The sequence below is a fragment of the Pipistrellus hanaki genome (assembly GCF_964339955.1).
Source record: "Pipistrellus hanaki genome assembly, chromosome: 15".
In the NCBI taxonomy this organism is placed as follows: domain Eukaryota; kingdom Metazoa; phylum Chordata; class Mammalia; order Chiroptera; family Vespertilionidae; genus Pipistrellus; species Pipistrellus hanaki.
The window spans coordinates 43164241-43179644 of record NC_140517.1 but is presented as its reverse complement, the minus strand read 5'-3'; the positions used below and the strand labels follow the sequence as shown (position 1 = coordinate 43179644).

Genomic DNA, 15404 nt, shown 5'->3' with positions numbered 1-15404 from the left:
CCCGAGGCTCCTGGTTCTTCATGCCCCCTCCAGCTCCCACCTTCCTTCACCAAAAGGTACGTAAGCGACGCTCAAGGAGGAACCGGGTTCCCCATGTCTGCAGAAGTAGCCCCTGATAAGGTGACCAGACGTCCCGCTTTTGGCGGGAACATCCCGATTTAAAAAAAAAACAAAAAAACAATTTGTCCCGCGGCGTTTTAAAAAAAGTCCGGATAAAAAATCGGGACTTATCTTTATTTTTTTAAAAAATATTTTATTTATTTTTTACAGAGAGGAAGAGAGAGGGATAAAGAGCTAGAAACATCCATGAGAGAGAATCATCGATCAGCTGCTTCCTGCACCCCCCCCACAAAGGGATGTGCCCACAACCAAGGTACATGCCCTTGACCGGAATCGAACCTGGGACCTTTCAGTCCTCACGCCATTGCTCTATCCACTGACCCAAACCGGTTTCAGCAAAATCGGGACGGACGTCTGGTCACCTTACCCTGGGACCATCTGCTTAGATTATGGAATGGTTGCAGGGAGGAGGCTGAGAGTCTACTGCCCAATCCTTGGCAGCCACTTCCAATACCTGTGCTCAAGGCAGCACCCCAGTCACTCCCCACACTCTGCCTCCCCACAGACATCTCATCTGAGATCCGGACACAAGGCCACCTGAAAAACGGCCCCGCGAACATACCCACACTCATAACTCACCCTACCTGATTGCTGTAGGCAGTGTTTCCCAAACTTTTGACACATGTGTGCCCCTTCTGTAATTTTTGTAACGCTGAGTGCCCTCGTACTCATGAGAACGTAGAATTAGACGCAGCTAAGCACGGTGCAGTGCATATCCCCACCAGACTCCAGTGCAACGCATACCCCCACCAAACTCTTCCCGCACCCGTGGGGGTACGCGGACCACACTTTGGGAAACACTGCACAGAGGGATGTCCTCTCTGCCCGCTCTGTCACCGGGCCTGAGACTTCTACTCCCTCACATCTGATCAACCACAAAGCCACGTCTATTCCGTCTCCCAAACGTCTCTCACCCGCCCACTTCACCATGTCCCAACTGCCTGGGACCAAGTACCAGGCCGCTTGGCCTCTATGGCCCTCGGGTTCCAAAACGGTAGCCCGAGGGAGGAAGAGAATGGCACTAAAGTCTGAAGATTCACAGGCCTGGACTTGAATCCCAGCACCACTGCCCCTCGGCTGTGTGACCTCTGGAAGCCTTGGTTTCCTCAAATGGACACGTGTCCCCAGAACCATCTCCAGGTGGGAAGCCCCTGCCGCAAGGCCTGGCCCATCACAGGAGTCCGTTCCGCAGAAGCTGCTGTTTGTTGTTACTGTGACCACAGCCCTTCCTTCAGCACCTCCACCATCACTCTGTCACCTGTTCTGCTACGTACCTGATATTTTTCTTCAAATTGGTTTATTAATAATAATAATAATAATAGCCCTGGATGGGTTGATTGGAGTGTCCTCCCTACATGGAAAGATTGTGGGTTGATTCCCAGTCAGGACATATACCTGGGTTACCAGTTCAATCCCCAGTGGAGCATGTATGGAAAGCAAAGGATCTCTCTCTCTCTCTCTCTCTCTCTCTCATCAATGAACAGATCCTGGGGTGAGGAATTATTTTTATTTTTTAATATGCATTTTAAAAATACGGTTTTATTGCCTTATGGAAGGAGGGTTTATGGAAGGAGGGAGAGGGATAGAGAGATAGAAACATCGATGAGAGAAAAACATCAATTGCCCCCCCCCCCACCACCAGGGATCAAGCTGGCAACCCTGCTGGGAATCCGACCGTGACCTCTTGCTTCCTAGATCCATGCTCAACCACTGAGCAACACAGGCTGGGCTTGGGTGAGAATAAAAATTTAAAAAAAAGACAAATGTCCTTTTAAAGGAAATGTTACTTAATTCTTAAGGAGGTCAGTATCACTTGCCAGAAATAGACAATAACAGTAACAAACACAAAATTATTAAGATTTAAAATGTTTGTTAGTAGCAGAATAACAGATCTTGGGGGGCAGGGGGTGCAGGAAGAGATTAACCAAAGAACAAGTATGCATACTAGAGGCCCAGCGCATGAAATTTGTGCAGAGTGTGTGTGGGGGGTCCTCAGCCCCGTCTGAGCCCTCTCACATGGGGCTGCCTCGGGGCCCTCAGGGGATGTCTGGCTGCCAGCTTAGTGCTGCTGTGGAAGAGGGAGAGGCTCCTGCCACCCCAGCTGCACCCACCAGCCTCGAACCTGGCAGCTTCTGGCTGAGCTGTGCTCCCCCTCGGGAGTGCACTGACCACCAGGAGGCAGCTCCTGGGTTGAGCTTCTGCCCCCTGGTGGTCAGTGCACATCATAGCGACCAGTCGTTCTGCCCTGTTTGGTCAATTTGTATATTACCCTTTTATTATACACTGAGTGGCCAGATTATTATGATCTCTGAACGCATAGTAATCTGGCCACTCAGTGTATATGAAAGCCTATGCTACCAGCCGTCTGACTGGTAGCTATGATGCGCACTGACCACCAGGGGGCAGACGCTCAATGCGGGAGGGGAAACCACAGGCATGGAAACATGGAACAGATGAATCTCAAAGGGAAGAGGGGAGAGGGGAGGGCGGAAAGAGATTAACCAAAGATCTTATATGCATACTAGAGGCCCCGTGCACAGACTCATGCACCGATGGGGGTCCCTCGACCTGGCCTGGGCCCTCTCACAATCTGGGACCCCTCAGGGAATGTCGGAAAGCCGGTTTCTGCCAGATCCCAGCAGGCCGAGGACCTTTAGTAACAGTAATAATAGTCTCTCATTCATCCTATAAGTATTTACTGAGCATCATCTGCTACCTGCTCAAGCACTCTTTGGGCACTAGAGACACGGAAATGAACCAAAACCAAGTCTACTAGCATAGTTTCATGGAGCTAATATTCTAGTGGAACAGACAGACGGTAAGCAAATAGACCCAGACTGCAGCAGGGTGATGGAGCAGAGGCCAACAGAGTGAGGGGATAGAGTGACAGGACTTGCTATTTTAAACTGGCTGGTCAGGGAAGGTCTCATTAAGTGGTGATACCGGAGCAGAGGCCAGGGTGAAGGGAGGCAGGGAGTCATGTGAGCCTGTGCAGGAAAGCAGATTCAGGCAGGGGGACTGGCACACGCAATGTCCCTGAGAGGGAGCTGGCCTGGTAGGTGCAGCAGAAACTCTTTATGCCAAAATTCAAGTCAACGAGGAGAGAGGAATAGATGGGGTCTGAGGGGTGGAGGGGGCTGGGCTATAGGGATTTATTTGTAAGGCCGTGGTGAGAACTTTGACTTTTACTCTGAGATGGGAGCCATGGGAAGGTTTCATGTCGGGGAATGATATTGTTGATAACGGATCCCTGACTAAAAAAAGAAGGGGGGCGGGGATCACTGACTTCGGTTATAAAAGGATGACCGTTTTAAATATATATATATATAGCTGAGACCGGTTTGGCTCAATGGATAGAGCATGGGCTTGGGGACTGAGGGGTCCCGGGTTCGATTCCGGTCAAGGGCATGTACCTTGGTTGCGGGCATATCCCCAGTAGGGGGTGTGCAAGAGGCAGCTGATCGATGACTCTCATCGATGTTTCTAACTCTCTCTCTCCCTTCCTCTCTGTACAAAATCAATAAAATATATTAAAAAAGAAAGAAAAAGAAATCTTCCCTATTTAAATATATATATAAATTATATTGATTTTTAAAAGAGAGGGGTAGAGAATTAGAAACATCAATGAAAGAGATTCACTGATCAGCTGCCTCTTTTACACCCCCTACTGGGGATGTGCCCACAAGCAAGGCACATGCCTTTGACCCGAATCGAACCCGGGACCTTTCAGTCCGCAGGCCGACGCTCCATCCATTGAGCCAAATCTGTTTCAGCTAAAGGGGTGACCTTTTTAGTAATAATAATTATGATGGCACAGGTTTGGTTCCCCCAGGTACGCGGTGGGCTGCGTTGAATAATGGGTGCTGTTCGTTTCTAAGCCTCAGTTTCCCCGGCCATAAAATGCAGGTACAGAAATGGATGGTTCCTAGCGGCTAAGCGGAATGGGGACAGAATTTCTGTCATCCCCCCAGCACCTAGGACAGTGCCTGGGACGCAGTAGGCGCTCAACTATTTGAATTATCAGAGGTGTTCGTAAGTCGCTGCAGTTCCATGAAAGAACAGCAGGTGTCGCCTCAGCCCCATAGCCGCCTGCCAGAACCTCCCGGCTTTGGTTAAATCAGACCCTAGCAGAAACCCTCTCACTCGAATTCGGGTTTTTCAGGAAAGGGACTTCCGAAGACCAACTTATGAGTCTCTTCTCTTGAAAAACGGATTTCTCACTTGAAAAAAGGGGGTTCTGGCCCTTTAACAACTGCTGGCGAGTGGGCCAGGTTCTAAGGAACCGTTTCCCAGAATGCGCGGCGTTATGCAAATAACGGTTTCCAAAGCGAAGATGATTCGTACCATGTGAGACAAAGATAAAATTTTGGAAGTCTATCAGTCATAATAAATAAGTGGTAGAAAGTTTTGGTTATTGAAGTAAGCAATCCCATAATCTTCCAAACTTCACAACCATAACTGTAAAAGGATAAAAATTGCTGTGCTTTATATAGCTGGGCGAGGTAAGGAGTGTCTCGCCCGGATGATCCTCAGTGGTCTGGGGTGCAGGCTTCAAACCTGTAGCTGTCTAGCGACAGAGTGGTTCAATTCCACCTTTCGGGCGATATGGCTTTCTTTTTTTTTCCTCCCCAAAATGAATTTAAGAGTGCAGATTGACGCCAATACCTGGAGGGGTCGCTGCAGTCCTCTGCATCACCCTGTCTCCGAAACCTCGCGGGTTTCTTCTGGCGGTTAAATCTTTCCCGCGAAATGTCAAAAGACGAAGAAAAGCTCATCTACTCTCTCAGTGCTAGGATATGTGGTTTCAGAATTATATTGGATTTCTCCCTTTCACTCACCTACTCAGTCATTTGTGCTCACGCGTGCACAAATTAAACCAGTTAAATATGTATTCGTTTTTATTAATGCATTCACTTATTCAATAAGGATTTGTTCCGTGCCTGGCCCTGTACTGGGCGGTGCTGCCAGTCCAGCGGAGAAGGCAAACATTAAACAATCATTCATTAGAAAGGTGATGACTACTGAGAAGGAAAGTACAAAGTATATGAGACTATCTAATAAGGAGAGCTGAGTGTAGGTGGCGTCTCAGGGTAACATTTGAGCAGATCCCTGAGGATGAGAGGGGGTTAGCCAGCAGCGGGGGTGGGGGTGGGGGTTAAGATATTCCTGGTGGGAATCAAGGTGGCCCCAATAATGACGATGGGGGCGGTGATAATTGCTTTCCCACGAGCTCACTGACTCCTCACTACCCGCCCTTATGCCGCGGGAGAAACTGAGGTCGGAGAGATGAAGTTTCTCGTCCAAGGTCACCCAGCTTTGGCGGGCCTCCAGCCCCGGGTGCCCTGGAGCGTGCTATGGACCACTTCTCTGTGCCTTCTTTTGCAAGCCAGCTACTCACCAAGTCCCGTCTGCTCTACCGCTGCAATTACTTTTATTTTATTTTATTTTTTTATTTTTTATTTTTTTTATTTTTTAAGGTATTATAGGTGTACATATCTTTCCATTGCCCCCCCCACGCCCATACATGCCCTCCCTCCTGCAATTACTTTTAGATCCTTCGCCTCCCCTCTCTCCCACGGCCGTGGTCATGTGGCCCCAGCCTGGCATTCTCCCTGGTCTCCTGCCGGCTCTTGCCCCTTTCTCTCCCGGCTACCGTTCTCCTGAAAGGCTAAGGGGAGTCTTCCGAAAGCATAAAACTGTCCCCGCCCTTCTTGTGCCCAAAACCTGCTCTGGCTCCCCAGTGCCCTCAAAAGAAGATCTAAACTCTTCATCTGGAATTGACGTTTGCGGGATGTGGTCCCTGCCAACGTTTTCCTCTGGACCTTCTGTCCCAGCTACTGTGAACCTCTAGCTTCCTCAGAGTATCCAGCTCTCTACTCACTGCCCCAGTCAGCCCCAGTCTTTTCCTACTTATTCCCTTCTACAATACACTCCCTTCCTACCCTCTAGGACTCAGCTCAGCTGTCCCCTTCTCGAAGAAGTCTTTCTTGACTCCAGGACCAGATTAGAAGCCCCCCCACTCTGGGCTCCCCCAGGTGCTGTCCACTTTGGGTCATCCCTGACTGTGCACCCCACTGGACCGTGATCCCTAGGAGAGGGTAGCCTGGCCTGTCTCAGTCCCTGCAATGTCTCCAACACTGCACAGCAGAGGGCTGGGTGCATAGCAGGTACATAGTAAAAATTTAAAAAGTAACTAATAACCCTGACTGGTTTGGCTCAGTGGATAGAGCATTGACCTGGGGACTGAAGGGTCCCAGATTCAATTCCAGTCAATTCCAGTCAAGGGCATGTACCTTAGTTGTGGACACATCCCCAATAGGGGGTTTGCCAGAGGTGGCTGATCAATGTTTCTCTCTCATCGATGTTTCTAACTCTCTATCCCTCTCCCTTCCTCTCTGTAAAAAAAAAAAAAAAATCATTAAAATATATTTTTAAAAACAAATGAAAAGGAACTAATAAAATCCGTGACAACTTTCTCCGCTTGCTCATTTAAGTCACTAGGCACCTGAATGACCTCTGGAACATCACGTTCACTCCCGGAGCGCCTGCTGCTCTGTCAGTAAGTGTGGGCTTGGGCTTTGTAATGGGGATGGCTCAGCTGTGTCTCTGGCAGAGTGACAATCCTTCCACTTTAGTCAATGGTGGGCTGACCCTGATGTGTTCCTAAGCCAGAAGTAGTCATGCGAACACCAAAAGGGAACCAACTCATCTTCAGATTTCTCATCGCCTGTGTTTTTGGAGGGCACACGACTTGCAAAGCCCCACTTAAATGTTCTTCCAAGAACCGGGAGGTATATTCTTCCAGCTGCTCTACTTGGCAGTTTTTCTCAGACCATCATCCCCGGAGCAGACAGGGTCCCACAGATTCCTGCCTCATAAGGAAACCTCCCCGGCTCTGGAGTATTTCAGTACCACACACTCCACAGCTGATATTCTGCCTTTTTTTCTAGCAGGAGGCACAACCTGTGAGTGGGAAGTCCTCCTGACTATCTACCCTCCTTCCATCCTGCTGCAGGCTGATTCACTCGCAGGAGTTGTGTGTGTGTGTGTGTGTGTGTGAGAGAAAGAGAGAGAGAGAGAGAGAGAGAGAGAGAGAGAGAGAGAGAGAGAGGGATGTCCCCGCAGCAATCCAACCTTCCCTCCCTCGTGTTGAAAGGCAGGTGATGGGTGTCAGGAGAAAAACAGATCCCGAGGCTTGGTGGATACATCTCAAAGAGCTTTTTATTGGCGACAGTGCAGAACCATGGCGGGGAGGGTGGTGGCCCAGTGCCAACCAGTCCCAGCCCCCCGGGGTCAGGTGCAAAATACAAAAAGAGAATCACAAATACAGAATGGGATTCAATACATCATGGTCGGCGGGGGCAAGCCCTGCTCACAATCTCACACTGGCACCCAGAATTCTTAGAGACCCAGACCACAAAAGTCTGTGATCCCTCAGGCTTCCTCACAAAAAAATAAAACCTCATGTCCCCAGCGAACCCACAGTCAGAAGGCAGCTGGCCCATCAGGGACGGTCACAGAAGGGAGACAGGTGGCAATGGTCAGAGAAACACGGGCTGAGGGGAGACAGGGGCGGAACACCCCGAGGGGCTGAGACCGGCAGGAAAGACAGCTAGAGAGAGACAGGCCGGCAGGGGCAGCTGGAGGGGGACAGGCTGCCTCCCCATCCCCAGAAGCAGCGTTTCCCATTGAGGGGCTTGGCTGTGGGGCCAGCGTGACCAAGGTTAAGGTTGAGGTTGCAGAAGCGCTCACACTCGCGCGCGCGCGCACACACACACCCATATATAATATATTTATTTATACATAATAGATATAAGTGCCTTTCGGAAACCAGGAAAGGGATAAATAGCTATTTGGGGGCGGGGGGAGTCTGGGAGGCGCGGGTGGGGCCGGTGGAATGTTCTCCATGCAGCACGAGGGGGGCCTGGCCCACCCGAGTTTTCAAAAAATATCAGTTTGCTTCACAATGAAATTCTCATGAGGTGAAGCCCAGGGAAAGGCGGGGTGGGGAGCCAAAACCAACATTTGGGACTGGGGTGGGGGGTGGGGAGAGGAAGCTGGGGTCACGGGCGCCCAGCCCCCTTCCAGTTCACCAGTCCAAAAATATTGGGGGGTTGGGGAGCCAAAGCCTCAGCCTTTACATCTTCTCCGGAAAAAGAATGGGGGCCCCCGCTGGCAACCCCCCTTTCTAGGTAAGAGGTGGGGGTGCCAAGGGGAGGGAGAACGCGGCGTCCTAGGCCGGGGCAGGGGGATAGGCCACACATGGGGGCCGGGGGGTCCTGAGGAGAGAGGCCAAGCGGGTGGGGTGCACCGCTGTCACCCCCTTGAGTCTAACTCACCGTGGAGGGGAGGAAGGAGGCGGACGGGGGAGAGAGACCAGGAAGAGGCTTGGGGCGCACAATCCCTCGGCCAGGGCTCTGCCCCGCCCGCCTCCCCTCCCCAGCCTCCCCCCACAACAGGCCAACCCATTTCACAGTATAAACACTCCAGCAGGACGGGCGCCGCAGCGCCCCCTGCTGCCCGGACCAGAGAGGCCCAGCCAGGAGGGCCGGCGGCGGCCTGGGACTAACACTGTCAGCAGGCCGAGGCGGGCGGCCGGGCTTCCTCGGGGAGAAATCCAATCAGTCAAAGGCGGTTTTGCCGGGAGGGATGGGGTGGGGGGGGGACCCTCAGGGAGGGAGGTTCACATTTCAGACTGAGTCTGGGCCGGGAAAGGCGGTCCCCGTCGGGGCACACCAGCTTCCCTTTCCCTCCAAAGGGGGCTCAATTCAGAGGAGGATCGAACACGTGAACGTGCCGGATAAATGGATCAATACGCTCAGGCCGGGGCCGCAGGCAGAACCGGCGGACCACCCCCTGAGGGCGGGTCTGGGGGACCCCGGGGCGGGTTCTGGGCACGTCCTGGCTGGGCCTCTCCAGCCCACACCCCTCGGCCCACGCCAGCACCCCCCCCCCCTCCGCCAGCCCACAGCTGGGCATCCGCCACGCCCTCAGCCCCCAGAGATCCGGTTGAAGTGAGACGACCAACAATCAGGCAGCTGGGGTGTCCATCCCCTCCCCACCCCCCGCCCCCAAAGTCACCGGCTCCCCGGCCTCGCGGGGCCACAGACACGAGGCCCCCCTGTCCTGTCCGGGCGGAGGCTGCAGAGTCAGCGGGAGAGGCGGGGGGTGGGGGTGGGGGGCTGGACACCCCAGCTCCCCTCCTCCTCCTCCTCCTCCTCCTCCTCCTCCTCCTCCTCCTCCTCCTCCTCCTCCTCCAAGTCTCCCCCAGTGTTTGTCTGTTTTGAGTCTAAGAGTTCACAGAGCGAGAAGGGAGGGCGAGGTGAGGGGGTCGGAAGGCTGGTCGCTGCCGCTGGGGCGATGGGCGCCGGCGAACGCGGAGACCTCCGGGCAGGTGAGGACAAACGAAGAAGTGTACGAAGGGCTAACAACGGGGAAGGGGTCGCCGAGGACTTGGACTTCACTGTGTGCAAAGAGAGAAGCTGTCAGGGTGGGGGCTGCGTCCTGGCCGGTCTGGAAGGGCAGGGGCGGTGGTGGCGGGGGCGGCAGCAGCCAGCCGAAACCGTCTTCCTTAGCGGGCGCCGGCCCCGGCCCGTCTCTCACCTCCGCCAGCGGCCCGGGGCCCGGCCCCTCTTCGTAGGGGATCTTGCAGCCCGGCTTGTGGGCCACCAGCACAAACTCCAGGCGCTCCTTCTCCTTTTGCAGCTCGGCGATCTCCGACTCCAGCTCGGCCTTCTCCTCCTCCAGCTGGTCTGTCTCCTGAGCCCCCAGGCCGTGCGGGAGAGGAAGGACAGAAAGACCGTGAGCCACTGGTGGTGGCGGCGGGAGCCGGGAAGCCACATTCCCGGGACTGGCTGCGAAGGCCCAGGGCTGGAAGGCAGCTCTGGCTGAGAGGACGGCCCCCTGAGGTGGGGGGTCCTGGTGCCTTTGAGGAGCCTCAGTTTCCCCATCTGCCCAGGGAGTGGTGCAGGAGCAGCCAGGCGCACATGGATGGCTGTGGTTTGTGGAGCGAGTGAAGGTTGTTATGGCTGTCATGCCACCTCTCTGGCCAGGGTCCTGTGTCCCAGGGAAGCACAGACTTTCCTGATCCTGCAGGAGCAGCAGGCCACCCGCTGGCCCCAAGCAGGACGCTCTCCGGGGGCGAGGGAGGAGGTCAAAGGGGAGGGGGACTGCTGGGCGCCACCAGCCACAGTCTAAGAACTAGGGGTGGAGACCTAACGGGGTTGGCTCAGTGGAGAGAGCACCGGCCTGCAGACTGAAAGGTCCCAGGTTTGATTCCCGTCAAGGGCATTCACCTTGGTGGCAGGCACATCCCCATTTGGGGGAGAGGGGGTGCAAGAGGTAGCTGGTTGATGTTTCTAACTCTCTCCCAGGTTCGATTCCCGTCAAGGGCATTCACCTTGGTGGCAGGCACATCCCCATTTGGGGGAGAGGGGGTGCAAGAGGTAGCTGGTTGATGTTTCTAACTCTCTCTCCCTCTCCTTTCCTCTCTGTAAAAAAAAAAATCAATAAAAAAAAATATTTTTTTTAAAAAGGACTAGGGGTGCCTGGATAATGGGGAATGAACATCAGCTAAGAGTTCAATTCATACTCTCTGGAATGTTCAAGCTGGAAGGGGGCCTGGGAGATTGGGCGAGGGGAGAAAGAGATGGAGAAACTGAGGCAAAATGGGTTCTTGCTTGCCCAAGACGGAAGGGGAAAAATGCCTGCAGCTCCCCTCTATTCAAGTGCCATCATGTGCCACCTCAGCGGGAAGTGAGGCCAGGAGAGTGGTGTGTGGGGGGCGGGTGGGAGTGGGGAATCATAAACCTGGGCTATGGGCCAGGGTTGAGGTGAGTATGTGAGGGTCTGGGTGTGTGCACAGGGGGACCTGTCTGGCCTCGCCCGTCCCTGGTTTCACACGTGGGAGCTCTGGCTCTCAGCCCAGGATAAGGGACAGAGGGTGGGGACGGAGCCCCCTTCAGCCTACCCTTCTCCCCTCCCCCTCAGGGGCCATCCTCACCGCCTGGAGTCGATCAGTCAGCTCCCTCCGACGGTTCCTGCATTTAGCTGCTGCCAGCTTGTTTCTTTCCCGGCGAACCCTTCGCTTCTCCTCCTCCTCCGGGGTAAGCTGAGCAGGGGAGGTAAAGGTCATGAGGTTTGGGAACATGGAGCACCTCCTCCACCGCCCCCTGCACCTCCTCTTCTCCCAGAACCCCCAGGAGCCAGCCAAGGACTCCCTGGTCCTCGCCAGCGGTGGCAAGGGCGATAGGGTTCCTGCAGCACTGAGGCCGGAGCGGCCCCTCACCCCAATATAAGCTAGAGGCCCCCCACCCCAACATGAGGCAGTTTCTGCCTCTCTTGTCCCCTCTCCCCGGTTGAAGTTCTGATGCCTCTTACTCACCGTCTCCTCCCGGGGTCTCCTGGGCCGGGCTCGGGAGGGGCGGGCGGGCCCAGGTCCACTGGTGGTGCCGCTGGTGGAGGGCCCACCGCTGCCACCGGCTCCGCCACTGCTGTAGCCACTTATGCCTGGGGTGGAGTAGCTGGTTCCAGGCATGTCATAGGGGTCGACGGCGGGGGGCTGGGAGCCCAGTGGCTGCCCCTGGGACTGAGCCATGGAAGAGATGAGGGTGGGTTGCACGAGCCACTGGAGGTCCTGGCTGGTTGTGATCGCGGTGACCGTGGGCACGAAGGAACTGGGCATTTCCCCAAGCCCGGCGCACTCCTACGGGGTGACACATACACACACAGGCGTAGACACACAAACAGAGACACCGACACACACACACCCAGCACACATACACACACCGACCCCGTGAGTGAGCACAGGGTGAGCGGGTGTGGATGTGTGTGTCACAGGCAAAAAGCCACAACACCCACCCTTCCACTACACCGTGACGCAGTGGTTAATGAGAGGATCTCTGCTCAACTGGCTTCTACCTCCTCCTTCTTCCTCGGGGAAAGGTTGCACGGTTCCAGCGGGTGGTGAATCACACCCCGAGTTGGTGACTCTTAGGTGTGGGGGGGTGGGGGGAAGGCTGGACACAGCCGGGTGACAGAAGCCCCGGAGAGAGTCACAGCCACACACACAGCCACTACACCCCACCCCCACCCCAGAGGCAAGGGGAGGGAGAGGGAGAGGCCTCAGGCCAAGCCTTCCTCTACACGCGTGCACACACACACACCCCTCTGAGTGAGAGGACGAGCGGTGGGGGGGTCCGCGAGACCTCCCGCTGCGCAGGGGCGGGGGTCCCGGTTCAAAGGGTGTTGGGAGGTGGGCCTGGGAGTTTAGAACAACGTTTCAAGTGATTGTCTCTCCCCAGAGAGGGGCTGGCAGTGACAGGTTCCGATGGACGCCCAGGTAGGGAAAAACGACAACCCGGGCTCCCTCAGCCTGTCGCGGACAGGGGATGGTGTAGGTCCGGAGCCCCCAAGCCCGAGCGGCGCCCATCTCCCCAATCCCCACACGGTATCCCAGAACTGCTCCTAACGCGAACTACTCTCCCAGGGGGCGTGGTGAGGGATGGGCTGGTCCGCTGGCCAATCAGCGTCCTGGAAGCCCGGAGGGGGCGGGGCTCCCGGAGACCACCTGGCTGCTTCCCCCAGAGTTAGCGGTTCTAGTCCCGAGGGACCCGGAGTCCAGAGCAGAGGGAGCTCGAGTGTGCCTGTGCCTGGAGAAGCTATGACGGTCACCCTATCTCCCGAAGAAACCCCTGCCTGCAGACAGACATCCCCTGCCCCCCCGAGAGCGGAGGGACCGGACCCCCGGCCGGGGCTCGCAGACCCATGGTGTCGCAGAGGGTGGCTCCTGTCGCGACCCGATCCCCTCGCTCTGCTTCTAGAGGCCCGCAAAGGGGACCGCGGCGCCGAGAAACCCGGGGCTCCAAGGACAGAGTGGGAAGGAAGGGAACGGCACCATACAAATAGGAAGGGGAAGCTGATTGGCTAAGGCTCGCGGCGCGGCGACCAATCGGAGCGCCGAGCTGCTCCCTCCCTAGCAACGTGGCCCTGCCGTTCCAAAATAGAACGCTCCCGGGACGTCAGGGGCGGGGCGGACGGAGGGGGCGCCGTGCGCCGTGCGTGCCTCGCGTCAGACGGAGGGTTCCAGCACGTCAGCCGTTACGCACGGGTCCCCCGTTACGTCTCCACGCAGGAGGCGGAGGCAGCGCAGCCGAGATTTCGGCCCACCTTCCCGCTGCATCGGGAGCTACAGCGCTCGAGTGGGCGCTCCGATGGAGGAGGTAAAGGGGGTGGGGGCTGCTGGACGCCTCCCCGGGATTTCCCCCACCTGCCGAGCCGCGCTAGAGTGGGGACTTGGGCCGGGGACAGTCCCGGAGCCCCCTAAACGTCCTCCGTCCTGCTGCCGCAGACTACATGTCTCACTAAAGGGCACATTCTTCTCACCCTCAGAGCTCACCCCCCTGCGCTCCCTCCCTGCGCTTCGGTTACGCGACCCACAAGTCCCGACTCTGCAGTTTGCAAAGTCTAGTCCTAGCGGATCCCCGGTTCTGACGCGTCTTTATTTGGGGTGGCGAGATTGCTCGTTCCACCCTTGCCTTAAAAAGAAACCCGCAAAGCAGTACCCCAACTCATTAGAACTTACCTGGGAGGCGGTGGCGGCGGGTGGACTGCCAAAGGAGTCCACGGAAGACAGGTACTGAGACTCGGCGGAGGGCGAGGAGCTGCACCGGGAGCCGGAGTCGTAGTCTCCGGGGAAAGCCTGAAACATTTCCCTGGGCACAGGGGGGGCCCTGTGACCACGCTGCGGTCGCCGGGAAGCCAAGGCTATGGCCGGGTGGAGGAGGAAAGGCGCGAGTCCGGGGTGAGCCGAGCGCGTCCCCAAAGCGCGCTGTCCGGGCAAACTCGGGGTGAGGGGCAGCGCGTCCCGTGCCAACCGCGGCAAAGTTTCCGTGCAATTCCTCCGCGGCGCCCGGGCCCCCACAAGATGCCGCTGTGCCGCCGGCAAGTCCAGGCTCCGGAGCACCCAGTGGCGCGGGGTCGGGGGGATCGCTCCCCCAGAGGCGGAAAGCGCTGTCCGGCTTTTCAGAATCTGCTCCGGGTGCCGTCTCCTCCACGCGTCCGGCGGGTCCCCCCAAAGCAAAGGGAGTAATAATCAAGAGGACGGGGGGGAAAAAAAGTAAGCGGGTCCTCCAAAGTAAAACGTAGAATTATCCAGAAGAATCCTTCTGAAAACTTTCTTTCCGGAAAAAAATTAATAAGAAGCAGCCCCAAGAACCACAACAATAAAGTCCCCAGGTCCCAGCGCCGCGTGTCCCAGTGGTGGCTGTAGCTCCAGTCTTATGAATGAACCCCAAAGCCGCCGGCCGTATTTATACGCCTGGGACCCGCCTCCCTGCTTACGTCACCCGCCGCTCTCTCTGAAAACTTCTCCAGATTTCGGGCCCCGCCGCACCGAACCCCGAGCCGCTCGGCGGGGGGGTGCCCTGTGCTCCACCTGGTCACCCGCCGCACCCTCCGCGGCCCCGGGGGTCTCGGGGGCTGCGCCCCGGGGCGCTCTGCAGGAGGGGATCCCGGCCCCGCCTCCCCGAGTTCCTGTGACGCAATTAACCATATAAGGAGCTCGGCCGGCCGGGCAGAGTGTTTGTTTGGTAACCTAGCAATTACGTCAGAGGGAATCCCTCGCTCGCTGGCGCGCTTGCGGAACGCGTTCGCGCCGGCGCAGTGCCGCGCCGCCCCGGGGGCTGGTATTAATAGGCTCTCCAACTATTTGGGGAAGGTCCCGGGGAAGACCCTGGCGGGGGAGACCCCTCCTCTCCGGCCGCCCCGCCCAATTTCCCCCGCTGGTGCAGCGCCCCCACGCGAGAGCGAGGTCAGATCTCCAAAAGCAGATCCTGGCTAAGTGCGCGGGAGTCCCGAGGCGGGTGGGAGGGGCTGGGGATCTCCAGGTGAAAGTGGAGGTGGGGTGGAGCCCCGACTTTCCCGGCAGCTTCTGGCCTGCTCTGTGAGCTTGGGAAATGGTTTCCCGCTTTGAGCTTCAGCTTCAGTTTTTTTTCAGCTTGGACGAAGGATGTGTGTCTTGGCCACCCCAGGCCCCCCAGGTCCGCAGTGTGCGAGGTTATGCAGGTTTGACGGGGATGGATAATGAAACAGGGTGACACGTCTCTGCTGATGATGTTGGTAACCTCTAATTCTCGATTTATTATCCAAGGACAGTAAGAATGTGTGTGTGGAAGTAATAGTAATAATAATAATAATAATAATAATAATAATTAATGCTATGTATTTAACAATAACCAAGTGCCAGCTTCTGTACTAAGACTTTCAATACAAGATTTGTGATCCTT

The 15404-nt window shown here is 56.2% G+C and overlaps 1 protein-coding gene across 3 annotated transcripts; it reads right to left on the bottom strand.

The window, feature by feature from the left end:
• Positions 1-9370: 9370 nt before the first annotated feature.
• FOSB (FosB proto-oncogene, AP-1 transcription factor subunit) lies at positions 9371-14460 on the bottom strand. Of its 3 annotated transcripts, XM_084905753.1 has the most exons (5): positions 13703-14460; positions 11504-11824; positions 11123-11230; positions 9724-9879; positions 9444-9583 (listed from the first exon to the last, which is right to left on the bottom strand). In XM_084905753.1, exons 1-5 carry the CDS (start codon positions 13826-13828, stop codon positions 9581-9583), a joined length of 714 nt encoding a protein of 237 aa, XP_084761879.1. In that variant the 5' UTR covers positions 13829-14460; the 3' UTR covers positions 9444-9580. The 3 variants fall into 3 exon arrangements, with proteins under 3 accessions (XP_084761877.1, XP_084761878.1, XP_084761879.1); XM_084905751.1 differs by having other exon boundaries at positions 9371-9879; XM_084905752.1 differs by lacking the exon at positions 13703-14460 and adding an exon at positions 12884-13007 and having other exon boundaries at positions 9371-9879.
• Between the last annotated feature and the right edge of the window lie 944 nt (positions 14461-15404).

What these genes read in the sequence shown, in the direction of transcription:
- FOSB (XM_084905751.1), bottom strand. Translation starts at nt 13,828, where the DNA reads ATGTTTCAGGCTTTCCCCGGAGACTACGACTCCGGCTCCCGGTGCAGC. An exon ending in CCGCCGCCACCGCCTCCCAG is followed by an intron (nt 11,825 to 13,702) that starts GTAAGTTCTAAT and finishes GTCACCCCGTAG; the next exon opens with GAGTGCGCCGGGCTTGGGGA. An exon ending in GGAGACCCCGGGAGGAGACG is followed by an intron (nt 11,231 to 11,503) that starts GTGAGTAAGAGG and finishes TCCCCTGCTCAG; the next exon opens with CTTACCCCGGAGGAGGAGGA.